At 54.3% G+C, this 17,066-nt stretch overlaps 2 protein-coding genes across 2 annotated transcripts; one reads left to right on the top strand and one right to left on the bottom strand.

The window, feature by feature from the left end:
- Positions 1-1,967: 1,967 nt before the first annotated feature.
- On the bottom strand, positions 1,968-7,586 carry LOC121365451 (embryonic pepsinogen-like). The gene is made up of 9 exons (XM_041489640.1): positions 7,531-7,586; positions 7,049-7,211; positions 6,683-6,800; positions 6,164-6,282; positions 4,412-4,611; positions 3,535-3,648; positions 2,918-3,062; positions 2,293-2,391; positions 1,968-2,105 (listed from the first exon to the last, which is right to left on the bottom strand). The coding sequence occupies exons 1-9, from the start codon at positions 7,584-7,586 to the stop codon at positions 1,968-1,970; spliced, it is 1,152 nt and encodes a 383-aa protein (XP_041345574.1).
- A 5,133-nt stretch (positions 7,587-12,719) lies between these two features.
- On the top strand, positions 12,720-14,937 carry LAMTOR5 (late endosomal/lysosomal adaptor, MAPK and MTOR activator 5). Its single transcript, XM_041489600.1, has 4 exons — positions 12,720-12,849; positions 13,156-13,217; positions 13,836-13,953; positions 14,621-14,937. The coding sequence occupies exons 1-4, from the start codon at positions 12,815-12,817 to the stop codon at positions 14,679-14,681; spliced, it is 276 nt and encodes a 91-aa protein (XP_041345534.1). The 5' UTR covers positions 12,720-12,814; the 3' UTR covers positions 14,682-14,937.
- Positions 14,938-17,066: the final 2,129 nt, after the last annotated feature.

Raw genomic sequence — 17,066 nt, 5'->3', positions numbered from 1 at the left:
CGTTCAACCAAGGACACTCCCAGGATGGAGCACCCAGGATCTCAGGTTTGGAGCCACGAGATGGCACTCCAGGATCGGCATTTCCCTGCCCCGGCTCGCTCCCCGCTCTCCAACCCGCGCTTGGAAGCTTTTCCTTGGTTTATTCCTTTATTGGAATGCGCACACGGCTGCGGGAAGGGCTGCCCCGGTCAGGGGGATGCTCCCGTGGAGGAATGCCTTAGCCGGGAATTCTCAGCACCAGTGCAGGAGGAGGATTTAGGAACGGCTGGATTTAGACACGGCATTGCGGCCAGGTCGGTCCTGCCTGGGATGAAGACCAACACGGCACTCCCACCACTCCGAAAGGGCAGGTCCAGCCCCCGGCTGCTCCTCCAGGTCTTGTCTGTCCTGGCAGGGCTGATGCCTGCACGGCTGATCCCGGAGTCACGGTTCCCACTGCCCCTGCCTCATTTATTCTTTATTCTATAGTGGTGCCTTGTGCAGGCTGAGCTAGAACAGAGACCAGACAGAGCTAAAGAATAAAGCAGGGATTTATTAAAAGGCCTCTTGGGCAGCACAAGAGCCCAGCCAGGGCTGCACCCAAATGAACCCAAATGGTCCCAAAATGCACGAGCGCTCACGGGGTCTCTCACTGTGATCAGCTCTGCTCCATGTGCACATTGCAGTTCATTGTCCAATTTCAGCTTTAGCCCATGCAGTCCCATCCTGCTTGTTTTTCTCTCTTCAGCCCACGGTGTTTGTGCTCTTGGGCCTGAGATGGATCATTTGTCCTTGGTCCCCAGCTAGAGCAGGAATTGTTTTGTCTCCCTGCTCTGTGCAGAGAGCTTACAATCCCCTAATGTGAAGCCCAGACCCACACACTAAAGCAGCACAGAATCTGAAAAACAGAAAAGCTAAACCTGAGGCATCAATAGTAATGAGAAAATTCCTGTGACAGAGCTGAGGGCAAGTCTCATGTGCCCAAAATCTGGGGTTGGGTCACTCTTGTGCTTGGACACAAGAGATTCCCACCAGCTGGGCTGGGAATCCCAGGGATGTGGGGGGTAAATCCCACTCCCACCATCCCACATCACACCCTCCTCTACAGCCAGCTCAGTTTTTACACAGTGCAAGAAGACAATAATTAATTCCCAACCTCAATCACCTGGATCTCCCCCTCCACATCCCTGTTCCTGCTGGGTTTGGAATCTCCAGGCCCCACCAGTGGTGGAGCCTCCTTTACCAATAAATAAAGCAAGGAGTCCCTTGTCCCTCAGCACTGCAGAAATGAAGACACAGCAGGGACTTGGATCTCCCTCCTGGCTTCCTGCTGAGCAATTCCACTGCAGCTGCTCCTGGGGAAAGAGGCAGCCTCCATTTTAATAGGGTTGCAGGAGGTAATTTCCTTCACAAAACAGAATTGTGCAGGTTCTGTGCTTCTGTACAAGCCTCACCCCGGCAGGCACTGGGTGAAAGCCTTTTCCTGCCCTCTTGGGTGGTCCAAGGGAAATCTCCAGCTGAGCCATATCCTCCTGGGGGACTCCCTGCCTGGGATGGCTTTGGGCTGTCAGACAGCTTGCAGGGAAAGTGGGAACAAGCCCTGTGCCCAGGGATGGGGAGCTAGCAGGGCAGGAACTGGTGGGACGTGGTATTGGGTCTACAGGGGTCTGCTCTGGGGTGGTTTGTGCCTGGGGTGGAAATTTGGGGGTTCCAGAATCCCCCACTTGTAGCAGCCCCAATAAAAGAGCCCATCTTGGCTTCCACCCCTCAGCCCTGCAGCGATCACAGCTCCCAAGGGCCTCAGCAGAGCTGTGGTGACCAAAGAGTCCTTGGCCCCCACAAAGCAGCTCCTTCCTGCCTCCTGCCATTCTGTCAGAAACACACACACAGCCACCAGCTCAGAGCCACCAACTCTTTATTTGTGCCAAAAACCACGGCTGGGGCCTGGCTGTGGACAGAACCCCAGCCCCACTCCCATCGTGGCGGATCTAAACAGCCTTGGCCAGCCCAACGCGGTTGTTGGCCCGGTCAAAGATGCTGTAGTACACCCTGATGAAGACGTCTCCCAAGATCCAGAGGTCCCCAGAGGTGTCCTGGAAGCTGCTCATGCACGATTCTTGGTTATGCTGCATTTGAGCACCAGAAGGAAATTGGGGAAGTGTGGGCTGGAATCTCTCCTTGCATTGCCCTGGAGGCCCGTGGCCATGCATCTCCCAAGGGAATGGGAGAAGCCAAGGTGACCAGAGCCACCAGAGAGAGCAGAAGGACCTCGAGAGGGGCTCCTGTAGCCCGGAGCAGCTGGTTCCCACCTACCTGCTCAGTGTAGGCCGAGGCAGACACGGGGTACTGCACCCCGTCGATGACAAAGATGACATCGGGCATGGCAGGGATGGAGCTGCAGTTCACACTGTGCTGCAGGGGGCAGAGGGAAGGGCTCTCAGCAGGGAAACATGTTCAGAGGGTGAGGAGTGAGGGGAGACCTCACTGGGGCCTTCAATGTCCTCCCGAGGCAGCTCCAACCTCTGTGACAGGGACAGGACCCAGGGAACATCTGGGGCTGTGCCAGGGCAGGGTCAGGCTGGATCTCAGGGAAGGTTCTTCCCCCAGAGGGTGCTGGGCACTGCCCAGGCTCCCCAGGGAATGGGCACAGCCCCGAGGCTGTCAGAGCTCCAGGAGAGTTTGGACAGTGCTGCCAGGGATGCCCAGGGGGGGATTTGGGGGTGTCTGTGCAGGGCAGGGTTGGACTGGATGATCCTGATGGGTCCCTTCAGCTCAGGACATCCTGTGGTTCTCTGTCCCGCTGACATAAACCAGAGAGCCCCAGGGTGTCTCTGCCGGGGCTGCTGTGAGCACGGGGCAGTTTCCCCACGCGTGGCAGCAGCCTTGGCTGGGCTCTGCTGGGCCAGCTGCCTCCGGGGCCAGCAGGGCGAGCTCTCACCTCTCCATACTCGCCCTGCCTGGCCCCAACTGCGCTCTGGATGCTCCTGGTGCCCGAGGGTGGCCCGGCCAGGAGGGAAGTGCCGGTGTCAATGATGGCCTGGCAGCCGCCAGCGCACGCGACCTCCTGGCTGTTCACAATGATGCTGTGGGGAGAGACCAACAGGGGCTGTGAAATAACCAACGGGCCTTGGGGATGGTTTTTAACTTCTTTTGTAAGAGTTAAAGCTGGGTAACCCCAAGTGTTGCCTGTGAGCCTTTTCCTGTCTGGAGTTGCAGAGCCAGCAGCCACCATTGCAGACGTGGGCACTGAACACACCCCAGCAGCTGGGACCCACTCCAGCCCAACAAAGGAGGTTTTGACCCATGATTTTGCCCTCCTCAGCACCAAAAACATCCCCCAAATCACAGGACAGGAACTAGGCTGTGCCCCAGGCACAAAGCATCCTCCTTTTGGGTGGCAGTTACCCAAGTACTACGGAGTGTGTCCCCTTATCCCCCTGCATCCCTCAGCCCTGGGGTGGGGATGTCAGTGGAAGCCTCTGGTGCTGATGAGCCCAGTGTCTCTTTAGAAGCAATGCTTTGAGGTGACCGAGAGCAACAGAGCTGGTTTGTCACCTGTCCATGGAGATCTGCCAGTAGCCCTGGTAAGAAACAGGGATCCAGTGGATGGGGCCAGTGAAATAGGACTCGTCAATGCCCCCGAAGATGACCACGCTCCCTGCTGCCTCCCTGGATGATGCAGGAAAGAAAAACAAGGGAGGTTTGCCATGTGGCTCCATTGTATTTGCAGGGACCCTCGTGGCAGGAAGGAATGATGAATCTGAGTCCATGTTCTCAGAAGGCTAATTTATTATTTTATGATATTATGTTATATTAAGAATACTAAACTATACTATACTAAAGAATACAGAAAAGATCCTTACAGAATGCTAAAAAGATAATAATGAAACTCATTACTCTCTCTGCAGAGTCTGACAGTTTGGCCCCAATTGGCCATTGAGTCAAAACAACTCACAGCAGAAATTCAATGAAACAATCACTTGTTAGATAAACAATCTCCAAACACCTTCCAAAGGAGCAAAACACAGGAGAAGCAAATCAGATAATTATTGTTTTCCTTTTTCTCTGAGGCTTCTCAGCTTCCCAGGGAAAAAAAAATCCTGGGTGCAGGGATTTTCCAGAAAATATGAATGCCACATGGTTCAGTGCAGGGCTGTGTGTCCCAAGGGTGGGACACTGATTGTGTCACATCCCCCCCTCCTCACCCCAGCACAGGGGCCAGGGCCTTTGGAAGCAGCAGCCACGTGCCTGGGAACTGCTTCCCAGCGAGCCATAAACCCTCTGGGGAGGCTGGTGGCCCCCAGCCCTGGCACATGGTGACACAGACACAGCATCTGATGGCAGCAGTGACAAGGGGGGAGCCAGAGCCAGCAGCACACCGTGCCTGAGGTGCATCCCCCCTTCCCCAGCCCCACAAGCCCCCGTGGCTCACCGGGCCAGGTAGACAGAGAAGAGGTTCTCCTGCAGCAAGCTCTGGTTCACCAGGTTGTCAAAGACAGGCGTGATGCCATCAGCAGCCAGGTTTGGGTATCCCAGGCCCAGGATGCCATCGAATTGGACATTGACGAAGAACTGGCCGGGCTCGGCGGTGCTCAGGCCGAAGAGCTGGTTGGTGTCCACCAGAGAGGCCACCTGGGGACAGGGAGGTGACACCTGCGGCAGGCACTGGGATTCTGGGTTAATCAGGATCCCCTGCTGCAGGTGGAGCAGGAGCTTCAGACAAAGGTGGTTAAAGAAGCCCAAAAATAGAGGTAGGAGGGGCGGAGAGAGCCCCTGGATTTCTGAGTCCCTCTCAGAGACAGAGGTCTGGAGGCTGCTGGAGCCAATCTCACCTCAGACTAACAAGGCTTTGAATTCTGCAGCCTCGTCCCACAACTTTTAATGATGGCAAATCACATGCATTTCATAAAAGATGAGATATTTAGTAGGAAAATGAACAGACAAAAGATAACAAATGAAAGATCTCCAGAATTACTACACAGGATAAAACTAAAGAACTGCAAGTAGGTTACAGCACAACGTAAACAGTGCACTATAGCAAGGTACCTGAGTTAAAGCTGGCAAAAGGAATAGGATTGATTAAGAGTCAGATGTAACTTGCCACCAAAACAATTATAATGTGCACAGATTCCTTCATTAATCCCTGAAGTGCCATCCCCAGCCACAGGAGAAACCCCAGACATTTCCAGGAAAATGTGCAGAAGATTTCTGCTTTGTGGAAGTTTGGTGTGGCTTTTAGAGCATCTGTCAGTCACAAACCCAGCTTATCTCACCAGATCTCACTTGAACAGTGAGATGTTCATTGGCAGCTGGGAGATGCCAGCCTGGTGTTGATCCCATGGCTCCAGAATAACTCACCACAGGACACCTTGTCCTGCTTGGGGTCCCTGGTTAACAAACAGCTTTAGGGGGTGGTGTTGGGGAAGATGAAACAGGAAAGCCTTATAAATATGATTGCCTGGCAAAAGATTTTGAGAATGTGGGAACTATAAGCGAGATTGAAATGAAAGCAAGCTTTGAGATACCAAGCCTTAGTTACTGAACAACTGCAAACCAATGGTATGGCCAGCTGAAGGTAATCCCCTTTTGATCAGACAATACCCTCTGCCTGCAGACAGGTCCAAGGCTCAGAGCAGACCCTACTAGCTTGGCAGAAGGGGCCCAAAGAGTAGTTTTTAGGGTTTAAAATGTAACACAGTATGCTAATGTAATGATTCTTATAGGCTGTATGTAAATGCTGTAGGATCTGTATCTTGTACTAGATTGGCTAGTGAAAATTGGAATATTCAGCACAGAAAAAGATTTATTGTATTGTAACGGGAACTCCACTCTCTTTACCTCTCTTTCCCCCTTGATTTTATTCTTCACTCTCTCTCTCTCTCATCCTCTTTACCACTCACTCTCTTTACCTCTCTTTCCACTTTGACTTTATTCTTCACTCTCTCTCTCTCTCTCATCCTCTTTACCACTCACTCTCTTTACCTCTCTCCCTCTTTGGGGCCTGCTCCGCGCTGTGGCTGCAGCTCCCAGCAGGGCCCCTGCACCCCACCCTTTGCAATAAACCACAAATTCCAAGACCTGGCTCCAGAGATCTCTCATCTCTGTCCATCCCAACTGTCCTACCCCCATCCCTCCTGCAGGTGGGATGTCCCCAGAGCCCCAGCCGTGCCTTGGGGACACTCACGGTGACGGTGTCGGAGCCCACGACGCCCTCCATCTCGCCCGTGCCGTAGTGGATGGACAGGCTCAGCCCTGTGCTCTTGTAGGTGGAGGACTGAGAGGGGTCAAACACCCGGTGGGTTTCTAGATAAGTGGAAAAACGCAGAATTAAAGCTTCGGGCAAGGCCAAACCTAAGGGAGGTGTGGGAGGAGGAGCCCTGCTGAATTGCTGTTTGTTATCCTGCCTTCAGGAATAATTCAGCTGTGAGCATCTGCTGCTCATCCTTCCCCTCCTCCAGCAGCCACAGGCATTCCGATGTCCCTTGGGCAGATGGGGAAACTGAGGCACCAAGCAGTAATCATATCACCTGAGGAATGCAGCGCTGAGCAGCCCCTACACCCCAAATATTCATCACTGCAGCTCACTGCACAGCTGCCATGGCAGCTGGGTGACCCCCTCTCCCTGGCAATGTCACCCCAAGTTTTGGGCTCGGTGGAGCCCTTACAAAGCCAGGACGTGCAGCTGGGCCTGGCTCCTACTCACGGCAAGCCAGGCTGGGGCAGGACACGGAGGGGACCCAGAGGTCGGAGGAGCCGGTGTCGAAGACCACGCTGAAGTCCTGCGGGGGGGTGCCGATGGAGATGGTCCCGTAGTATTCCACCTGCCAGGCCAGGGATGGATTTGGAGGCATGAAACCAAACCTGGAGCTTCCCCAGGCTTGGTCCCCTGCTTCACGGAGACTCCCTGCTTCCAGCAGAGCTCCTGGGGGATATTTCTCTGTTCAGAGTCACCAGCGTGGGCAAGGAGGGGTGAAGGATGTGAGCTGAAGGCTTTGGGTTTGGACAGAGGGGTGGACATCCCACAAACCCTGCCAGGGCTGTGTCCCAGGGGATTGGAGCCCATACTCACGTCGAGGGCATTCAGCAGGGGCTCAGTTGCCAGCCCAGTTCCGTTGGGAAAAGCGTGTGGGAATTTGGTGCCGATGTCGTAGTGGTGATGCTGGAAGAACTGGTGCAGCAAATCCTTCTCCCTGAGGACATCTCTCAGCTTCTTCCCCCTTTCCAAGGGCAGCCTGGCACAAGCAACAAAGGAAAAAGAAGGGTGAGATGGAATTTTGCTGCCTGCAGCTCCAGCGAGCAGTGTTTGACACCTCCAATGCTCTGATCCAACAGCAGGAGCACCGGAAACTCCCCCAAAACTGAGTCAGGGATTTCCTCAAAAATCCCCAAACAACCCTAGAAACTAGGTACACCCTCATTCTCTGCACCCCCGGAACAGCTTTCTGCAGCCTCAGACCTCACCTGTGCTCCCAAAGCCATGAAAAGCCCCCAAATGCTCGTTTCCCCCTCACTTTTCCCAGTGGCCCTGGCAGTGATGCTGCTGTGGCTCACCTGGTGACACCCTGGCAGAGGGCAGAGGCAGCACAGAGGAGCACAAGGAACCACATCGTGCCAGGACAGCCAGGGCCAGTTCCCTCTGGTTTATAAAGCCCCTGCCCACCCCACCTGCCGTGCCAAGAGCAGCCGGGACCAGCGGGAGCTGCCCCCTCCCCTGCTTTGGGCACCCAGCCAAGGCAGGTGACACCCAGGGACCGAAGGACACAGCACGCACGAGCCACACGTCCCCTGGCAGGGGGGAACTGTCCCCTAATGCCACCCATGATCCTCTCCTGGGGACCCCATGCTCCCCACTAGATCCCAAATCCAAACTCTCTGTCCTTTAGGCCCCAAATCCTTCATCTGGACCAGGCACTGCCTGGCTGTGGGCATGGATCCAGAATTCCAGGATAATTTGTGTTGGAAGGGACCTTAAAGCTCATCCAGTCCCAGCCCCTGCCAGGGTCACCTTCCACTGTCCCAGGCTGCTCCAAGCCCTGTCCAGCCTGGCCTTGGGCATTGCCAGGGATCCAGGGGCAGCCACAGCTGCTCTGGGCACCCTGTGCCAGGGCCTCGACACCTTCACAGGGAACAATTCCTTCCCAATATCCCATCCATCCCTGCCCTCTGGCAGTGGGAGCCATTCCCTGTGTCCTGTCCATCCATCCCTTGTCCCCAGTCCCTCTCCAACTCTCCTGGAGCTCCTTTAGGCTCTGGAAGGGGCTCTGAGCTCTCCCTGGAGCCTTCCCTGGATGTGGCACTGGGTGCCAGGGTTTGGTTGAGGTGTTGGGGCTGGGTTGGACTCAATGATCTTTAGGGTCTCTTCCAACCTGGGCATTCTGTAAATTCTGTGAATTCTTCTCTCCAGGTGAACACCCCCAACTCTCCCAGCCTGGGTCCAGAGCAGAGAGCTCCAACCTTGGGAACATCCCCGTGGCCTCCCCTGGAATTGCTCCGGCAGCTCCACGCCGTGATGCTGCAGACCCCAGAGCTGGAGGCCTCATTTTGGCTTTTCAGCCTGGCACCCAAGGCATTGCAGAGAGCAGTGGGAGCTGTTTGCAGGAGTGCCCCCGGGCTGGCACGGGAGGGGCCCTGTGGCTGCTGACGTGAGTGAGCCCCGTTATCTCTGACCCCGGCGTGCAAACAGGACAAGGTGACCCCGCGGGCCTGGCGCTGGTGCCAGGCTGTGCCAGGGGTGCAAACAGGACAAGGTGACCCCGATGGTGGCAGCTGTGCCCGGGACACGGAGCCCCCACGGCATCCCAGCCCCTCCGAGCTCCGGGATCGGGAGCCGCCCCGTCCCCGCGGTGCCTGGGACAGCTGGAACAGGGGCCAGACAGAGTGAAGGGGAATGAAAGGATATTTACTGAAGGGCCTGGCAGTACCAGAGCCACGGCTTTTGTCACAAGACGACACAAAATGAACGACACTGACACGCTGAGATGTCCAAGGAAAAAAAGCGCGTTTATTTCCAGGCCTCGATATTTATAGGATTCCAAAAGTGACCATGGATTGCAGGATGAAATTGCTACCTCTCCAACCACACTGATCAAACCAAGAGTCCATTAGTCCTCTCCTCCTCCAGAATGGAAGGCAAAACAATCATTATTTACATGAAAAGTGCGTGAGAGACTCCATTGCAAAAATGTAAACATCAGAAGGCTTAGAAGAACTTTAGAAGAGCAGGGAGACAGGCTTTGGCTCTGCCCAGATGGCTCCAAGGTGGAAGCAAAAGAGGGCTTGGTCACAAGATCTCACATTTTTGTAAGTTTTGGTCCATTAGCATATTGGAGTTAATTGTCCAGTTACAGCCCCAGCCCATGCAATCCCATCCATCTTGTTTTTCTCTCTTCAGTCCACATTGTTTGTGCTCTTGGGCTGAGATTTGGATCTGCTGTCCTTGGGTAGAAGGAATTGTTGTGTCTACCTACTCTATGAAAAGAACTTACCATCCCCTAATATGAAAACCCACACCTTACCATGCCCTTATATGAAACCCAGACCTACAAGATGAAAAAAAGAAAGAAAATAGAAAGCCAAAACCCAAGGTGTCACCCGGGGAGTGAGGAGCAGGACACGGATCCGGCCCCGCTGCTCTGATCAAACGGCGTGTCCCCACCCCACACAGAGCCCCAGATTTGCAGGAGATTGGGTTTCCTTGTGGATGGAAGGGAAAAGACTACGGATTTTTTATATATTTATTTTCAATGGTTTAATTTCCTGTGGGAATTGCCGCTGCTGTGAGGATGCTGAGGGCAAAGCCACTCCCAGTTTGGGGACTGGGATGTCACAGATGGGTTTCCACAATGGGGGTGGTTCTTGTGATGCAGTAAAGCATGAATTTATAATGCTTTATAACAATTTATAATGATTTATAACTGTTATATAAAAATATAACAGTTTGTAATGATTTTTCTGCTGAAATTGCCCGGGTGGTTTGCAGAGGAGTGGGAAGTGGTTGGGCCATAGCAGCCAAAAATGCAACGAGGCTCATCCCAGTTTGGTGTCAGGAAGGAGTTCAAGGTGGATTTAAAGTGTGGGAAACCATCAGGGTGAATTGTAGGAACCACCTTTGCAACAAAAATTTGCTCTAAAAAAGAGTATTAAAAAAAAAAAAAATTAACCCCCCCAAATATTAAAATAAAGATAAATTATTGAAATAATAAATATATTAAAGTAATTATATTAATATATAATGTATAAGGGATACTACAAATTATAAAAACTTAAAAATATAATTATATATTCTGAATTTTAACATGATATAAATACATAAAATTCCTGAAGTCCAGTGAAAAAGAGACTAGATTAGAACAGAATAGAGAACTGAATAGAAGGTAATTAGATAAGAAAAGAATTACAATATAAGATGAGAATGGAATAGAATAATAGAATAAGAGAATTATAGACTAGAATAAAACACTGTTAGCAAGGAGAATAATTAGAATAGAATAGAATAGAGAACAGCATATTCCCCTGCTGTTTGGAAACCATCCATGCAATTATTTTAGCAGTGGAATATTCAGCCCAGGATGTGGCGTGCGTGGGTTTGTGACACCTCGGCTGTGTCCTGGTCCTATCCCAGCCATGTCTTGGTCAGGTCCCATCCCAGCCGTGTCCCTGTCCCATCCCAGCCGTGTCCTCTCCCATCCCAGTCATCTCCTGCTGCCATCCCAGCCCTGTCCCAGTCAGGTCCCATCCCAGCCGTGTCCTGCTCCCATCCCAGCTGTGTGCCTGTTCCTTCCCAGCCCTGTCCCAGTCCAATCCCAGTCCCATCCCAGTCATGTCTTGGTCAGGTCCCATCCCAACCATGTCCTGCTCCCATCCCAATCATGTCCTTGTCCCATCCTACCCATGTCCTAGTCAGGTCCCAACAGTGTTCCTGTCCTATTCCAGCCCTGTCCCTGTCCCATCCCAGCACTGTTCCCATCCCAGCCCTGTCCCAGCCCATTCCCATCCCAGTCCCGTTCCCATCCCAGCCCCGTTCCCATCCCAGCCCCGTTCCCATCCCAGCCCTGCTCCCATCCCAGCCCCGTTCCCATCCCAGCCCCGTTCCCATCCCAGCCCTGTTCCCAGCCCTGCTCCCATCCCAGCCCCGTTCCCATCCCAGCCGTGTCCCAGCCCCGTCCCCATCCCGGCCCCGTCCCCGCCCCCAGCCTGTTCCCAGCCGTGTCCCGGCCGCTCCCATCCCGCTGTGGCTCTGGCCGCCGCCTCACCTCGGATCAGAACATCAAAGAGCGCCGGGACCCGCGCGTTCCCCGAGGGGCTCGGCCACCGAAGAGCCCGGGCTGGCTGTCCCTGTCCCTGCTTTGCCACCGGCCGTCCCCGCGGCATCTTTGCTCCTCTAGGGAGAGCTTAAAAGGGTATTCCCAAGGATATTCCCTATTTCCTGTAAGTTAAAAGGATATTCCCAATGATATTTCCAATTTCCTAAAAGTTAAAAGGAGATTCCCTAGGATATTTCCTATTTCTTAGAAGTTAAAAATATATTCCCTAGGATATTTCCTATTTCCTAGAAGGTAAAAGGATATTCCCTAGGATATTTCCTATTTCCTGTAAGTTAAAAGGATATTCCCAAGGATATTTCCTATTTCCTGTAAATTAAAAGGATATTACCAAGGATATTTCCTATTTCCTAAAAGTTAAAAGGAGAGTCTCTAGGATATTTCCTATTTCTTAGAAGTTAAAAAGATATTCCCTAGGACATTTCCTATTTCCTGTAAGCTAAAAGGATATTCCCTAGGATATTTCCTATTTCCTAGAAGTTTAGAGGATATTTCCTAATCCTAAATTAAAAGGATTTTTCCTAGGAAAAGAATATTGCCTATTTTTTTTTTTTAACAAAAACCCCACTTCTGAGCTGCTCTCAAAGCACGTTTATGGGAGCAAAACCTGGATTTTGCTAAATTGCAGAGAAAACCCTGCAGGGATGCAGGAAAGGAGAGCTCCACCACCTTCACTGCGAACAGCTCCGATTCCCAATCTGGAATCCAGCCCAGCCTGCTCTGCAGTGGGGGTGTCCCTCTATTTAATCAAGGGATTTCCCACTAAATTGTCAGCTCCTGTAGCTGAAAGCCCCCGGGAGATTGGCAATTCCCGCTCCTGGGGCCTGGGGAGCCCCTCCAGAACGGGAGTGAGGATGGTAAGAAGCTGCTAAAATGTTTTGTTTCTTTTTGTTGTGGTGGGAGAAAATAATTTGCAATGTTTTCCACCGGGAGATGTCCAAAAATTAAGCAAAACTCCCACATTTACAGCACTTTCTGCCTCCACTTTCACTCTTCACATTGTCTCATCCTTGATTTTTCCTGGATAAAATAAAGAGGGGATGTGGGAAGTGATGGGCAGCACCCAGGAGCCAACACTCGGAGAAGGGATTTGTGAAACCACGTCTGCAACACGGAGAATCCAGGAAAATTAAATTAAAATTAAAACCCCACTTGAATTTGCTTCGGCTCTGCAAAGCCCGGGCGGCGCTGCGGGGAGGGAGGGACGCAACTGGAGGAGAAAATCGAGAAAAATAAGGGAAAAAACCCAAATATCGCAACTGCGCCGCGTGCTCTGCGGGAAAACAGCCACTGGGGGAGAGCTGATTGGGGGGGCGGGTGTGCTGCGAGCCCCCCGGGCACGGTGCTGGTGGGGGGTGGCACGGCGGGGTCCGGGGCTCTCGGTACCGCCGGATTTTGGGGCGTCCCCAAATCGGGGCATCCCCGCGGAGCCGAGCGCGCCCCGAGCGCTTTTGGCCCCTCGGAGCCGCCGTCGCGGGGTCACGTGGGCGGCGCGGAAGTGGAGGCGAGGGGCGATGGAGGGAACGCTGGAACAGCACCTGGAGGAGACGTGAGGGGACAGAGGGACACGGGGGGACACCGGGAGATATGGGGGAACATGGGGGACATGGAGAGACACGGGGACGGGGGGACACGGGGGGATGTGGGGAAAATGGGGGGACATGGAGTCGGAGGCATATGGGAGCACGGGGAACATGGGGGGACACGGAGGGACATGGGGGGACACGGGAGACACTGGGGATGTCCCCCGCACGGGGGGAGACAGGGGACACGGGCCGGGGGCTGAGGGGAGCCGGGCGTGTCCCGGGCGTGACCCGGGCGTGACCCGGGCTCTGAGCGCCGCTGTCGCCCCCAGCATGAAGAGCCCGGCCGTGGTGGGCGTGCTGTGCACCGACTCGCAGGGACTCAACCTGGGCTGTGAGTGAGGCAGCTCCCGGCCTGGGGGCACCGGGGGGGGCACCGGGGGGGGCTCCTGGCACTGCCCGGTCCCTCAGAGGCCTCCTGGGGCTGGGGGCAGCCGGCCCTGCCCGTCTGCAGTGAGGGTTCCCAGGGCTGAGGGCACGTGGCCTGCCCCACGGGGGGTTGGGGTGCCCCAGTCCTGCCCATTCCCTTTGAGGGGCTCCCCAGGATGGGGATGGGGGCACCAGCCGGGCCCTACAGACCCTCCCCAGCTGGGGGTACCCGGGGGTGCCCTGTCCTCCATCACTCTGGGGACCCCTGCCCTGCCCTGTCCCCACCTTCAGGTGTCCCCAAGGGCCACCACCTGTCTGTGCCTACCGGGGCCAGCTCTTCCTGACACCTCAGTTCGGGGTCTTTGGTGGAGGGAGAGGAACCATCTGGGGAGACACTGAGTCAGCCCCCAGGGAGGGAAATGGGTCAGGGTAGAACCAGAGAGGGAAATGGCCGGGGCAGGACCAGGGAGGGAAATGGAGCTGGGAGGGAAATGGCCGGGGCAGGACACCCCCGGGCCTGGGGGCAGTCCGGCCTGTCGCAGAGCACTGCCCTGGCACAGGGGTTGTCCGTGGCTCCCCACAGGCAGGGGCACCCTGTCGGATGAGCACGCTGGCATCATCTCAGTGCTGGCCCAGCAGGCGGCCAAGCTCACCTCGGACCCCACCGACACGCCCGTGGTGTGCCTGGAGTCTGACAGCGGGTGAGGCCCCAGCCTGCAGCTGCTGCTGGCCCCCCCTGCCTTCCCCAGCCCTGCCAGCTCCTGGAGACAGATCCTGGAGCAGCTCCGGGTCTGGAGCAGCCCTGGGGGGAGGCACTGCCACAGGCACGGTCCCTGGGTTGATGGGGAGGTAAAAGCAGGGGGAAGGAAGCCTTTCAGGGGCTGGTGGTTACTGCAGCTCAGGAGCTCTTCCCTCCTTGGGATCCCTGGGGGTGACAGAGCCTGGGGTCCCTGTGGGTGACAAATCCTGGGGTCCCTGTGGGTGACAAATCCTGGGGTCCCTCTGGATGACAGAGCCTGGGGTCCCTGTGGGTGACAGAGCCTGGGGTCCCTGTGGGTGACAAATCCTGGGGTCCCTCTGGATGACAAATCCTGGGGTCCCTGTGGGTGACAGAGCCTGGGGTCCCTGTGGGTGACAAATCCTGGGGTCCCTCTGGATGACAAATCCTGGGGTCCCTGTGGGTGACAGAGCCTGTCAGTCAGTGGGGCAGCAGGGACATCTCCATCACTGCTCACAGAGTGGGGAGATGGAGCAGCCGAGGGGGCTGGGATGGGATGGGGATGGGGCTGGGGCTGCTCAGTGATTCCCCTGCCCACGTCCCACCCCCAGCTGCTGCTGCCCTCCCTCAGCCCTTTCTCCTTGCTGCAGGAACATCATGATCCAGAAGCACGACAGCATCACCGTGGCAGTGCACAAGCTGCTGTCCTGAGCCCTGGGGACCAGCTCTGCTCCCGGCTCCTCCCTGCACTGCCATGCCCTCTGGAGCTCCACACCTGGGATGAAGGCTCTCCCTCCCTCTCACCAGCTCCTGGGCAGCTCCCTGGCTCTCCAGCTCACATTTCAGCCCTTGTGCTGCTGAGGATGAAGCGTGGGCACACCCCCAGACCCTGTAACAAGCAGATCCTCCCTGCTGTATTTGGGGGCCTCATTTCTTGGAGAAATCAATAAATGACCTGTAAAAAACCTTCCTTCCTCCTCTTTGCTGTGGCTGGGAGAGCTGGGCCTGCCAAGGTAACTGCTCCCACTGCCTTCATTAGCATTTCTCTGGAGAAAGATTGGAACTCGTGGAGGCCCCTCAGTAGGAAAGGTACAAAAGCTTTCTGAGGAATTTCTCCTAGGAAACATTTCACCTCCTCAAGTTAAACATTCTGTGGGAGTTCTTGCTCACTGTGCCTTGGGTTGAAGTTCAAACCTGGCCCTGCCAGGACCCTGGAGCTGCACAGGGATCTTGGCAATGTCCCCACAAATCCAGGGCCCTCTTGCTTTGAAATGCTGCAGGGAAACAATCCTGCAAAAAGGTGGGGGAGCTGCTACACCCCAATGGTTCCTGTGTGCTGGGGAGGGAAAAGGAGCTGGGCTGCAGCTGCAGGAAGGGGAAGGGGAGTTTCAGAGCAGAGCACGAGGGAAAACTTGGGTATCATTGTCACTGCTAGAAATGAAGGGATGGGACTTTTCATGCTAGGAATGATTTATTGCTGAGATAAACATCAGTCTTAGAGGCTGTGAGATTTCAGAGGAGCACGCAGTCAGCCATAGCTCAAGAGTAGCACAAGATTTTTTGTTATAAGGCAATATAGAACTTTCTAAACCAATAGAAAAGGCCACAGGATTTATTTTGCTTTTCTATCTATCACCTTTATTTACTTCTGCTGCACTGCAGGTACTTTAATGGGCTTTTAACTCACGAGTTTTAACTTAATGTTTCTATTATAACTTCTAAACTCCCAAGCTGCTCTATACTATTACATTACTACACTATAAACCTTTCACCATCTTTTCATGCTAGGAATGATTTATTGCTGAGATAAACATCAGTCTTAGAGGCTGTGAGATTTCAGAGGAGCAAGCAGTCAGCCATAGCTCAAGAGTAGCACAAGATTTTTTGTTATAAGGCAATATAGAACTTTCTAAACCAATAGAAAAGGCCACAGGATTTATTTTGTTTTTCTATCTATCACCTTTATTTACTTCTGCTGCACTGCAGGTACTTTAATGGGCTTTTAACTCACGAGTTTTAACTTAATGTTTCTATTATAACTTCTAAACTCCCAAGCTGCTCTATACTATTACATTACTACACTATAAACCTTTCACCATCTTATCAGTACATTTTCTCATTTACTTAAGGCATAGTCTTACTTACAACTACAGAAACATAAGTTTATTATTTTTATGCTTAATATCTGTTTATTGTATTTTTACATAAATTTAAGCTTCTCCCAAGGCTGTAAATCAAATCTTTCAGTGTCTATGAAGTTTTTCCAATTCCCACACCTGGGCTGTGTCAGTGAAATGACAATGTCACTGCTCTGACTTTACTCCTCGGAGCAGCTCCGTTGGGCAGTGACAGTCACAGCTCCCAGGAGCAGCCCCTGCCCTGCCAGGCTCCACACTCCCTCCCAGCTCAGCGTCCACCTGCACTGGAGCCCTGATCTTGGCTTGTCCAAGCTCTGTGGTGGCCCTGGGCACTGCTGCTCCCCTCTCCTTCCATCCCACCGGGCTGGCAGCAGCTGGAGCTGGGCATCCAACAGCTCTGAGTGCAGGTGCTGCTGCCCCTCTGCCCGCTCCTCCAGGCCCTTGAACCACCCTCACTGCAAACCTGATCCTGCCCAAATAGAGCTCAGAGTACGTGTTTAAACCCTGCTGTAGGGACAGCTCCTGCACAGGCTCCCAGAGATCCTGGGCTGCACCAGGAGGACGCAGCTTTGGCACTGTGTGCCGGGGAGAGCAGAGAGCACCACTGTCCCCACGGCTCGGGTTTCTGTCCCCTCAGGAAGAAAGGGAGAGCAGAGAGCACCACTGTCCCCCTGCTCGCGTTTCTGTCCCCTCAGGAAGGACGCGGGTGGCAGGCCAGGGGACGAGCGGGGCTGTGCTCGCCCAGGAGCTCGGGCAGGTTTCCGGGGCAGGCAGGGAGCCGAGCCCTGCCCAGCTGCAGAACTCCCAGTTTTCCAGCCTGTCCCCTCAGTGCCGAGGCCGTGCAGGACGGGCAGGGACAGGGCTCCGCTCCTCGGCAGGCAGCAGCAGCCCGGGCCCGGCTCCAGCCCAGCCAGCCCGGCTCTGCTCGGGCGGGATCGGAGCTTCCCCCGGGCTGAGA

Source organism: Pyrgilauda ruficollis, unplaced genomic scaffold (assembly GCF_017590135.1).
Source record: "Pyrgilauda ruficollis isolate IOZ18807 unplaced genomic scaffold, ASM1759013v1 scaffold95, whole genome shotgun sequence".
In the NCBI taxonomy this organism is placed as follows: domain Eukaryota; kingdom Metazoa; phylum Chordata; class Aves; order Passeriformes; family Passeridae; genus Pyrgilauda; species Pyrgilauda ruficollis.
The sequence above is the reverse complement of the archived record's forward strand: the minus strand, read 5'-3'. Positions and strand labels throughout refer to the sequence as shown.

Bases quoted from the DNA above. Each gene is read 5' to 3' on its own strand.
- LOC121365451 (XM_041489640.1), bottom strand. From the start codon at position 7,586: ATGTGGTTCCTTGTGCTCCTCTGTGCTGCCTCTGCCCTCTGCCAGGGT. The intron at 7,212-7,530 runs GTGAGCCACAGC...TGCTTGTGCCAG, and splicing joins CTCTGCCAGGGTGTCACCAG to GCTGCCCTTGGAAAGGGGGA. The intron at 3,063-3,534 runs GTGACAAACCAG...CTCTCCCCACAG, and splicing joins TGGCAGATCTCCATGGACAG to CATCATTGTGAACAGCCAGG.
- LAMTOR5 (XM_041489600.1), top strand. From the start codon at position 12,815: ATGGAGGGAACGCTGGAACAGCACCTGGAGGAGAC. The intron at 12,850-13,155 runs GTGAGGGGACAG...TGTCGCCCCCAG, and splicing joins GAACAGCACCTGGAGGAGAC to CATGAAGAGCCCGGCCGTGG. The intron at 13,954-14,620 runs GTGAGGCCCCAG...TCCTTGCTGCAG, and splicing joins TGCCTGGAGTCTGACAGCGG to GAACATCATGATCCAGAAGC.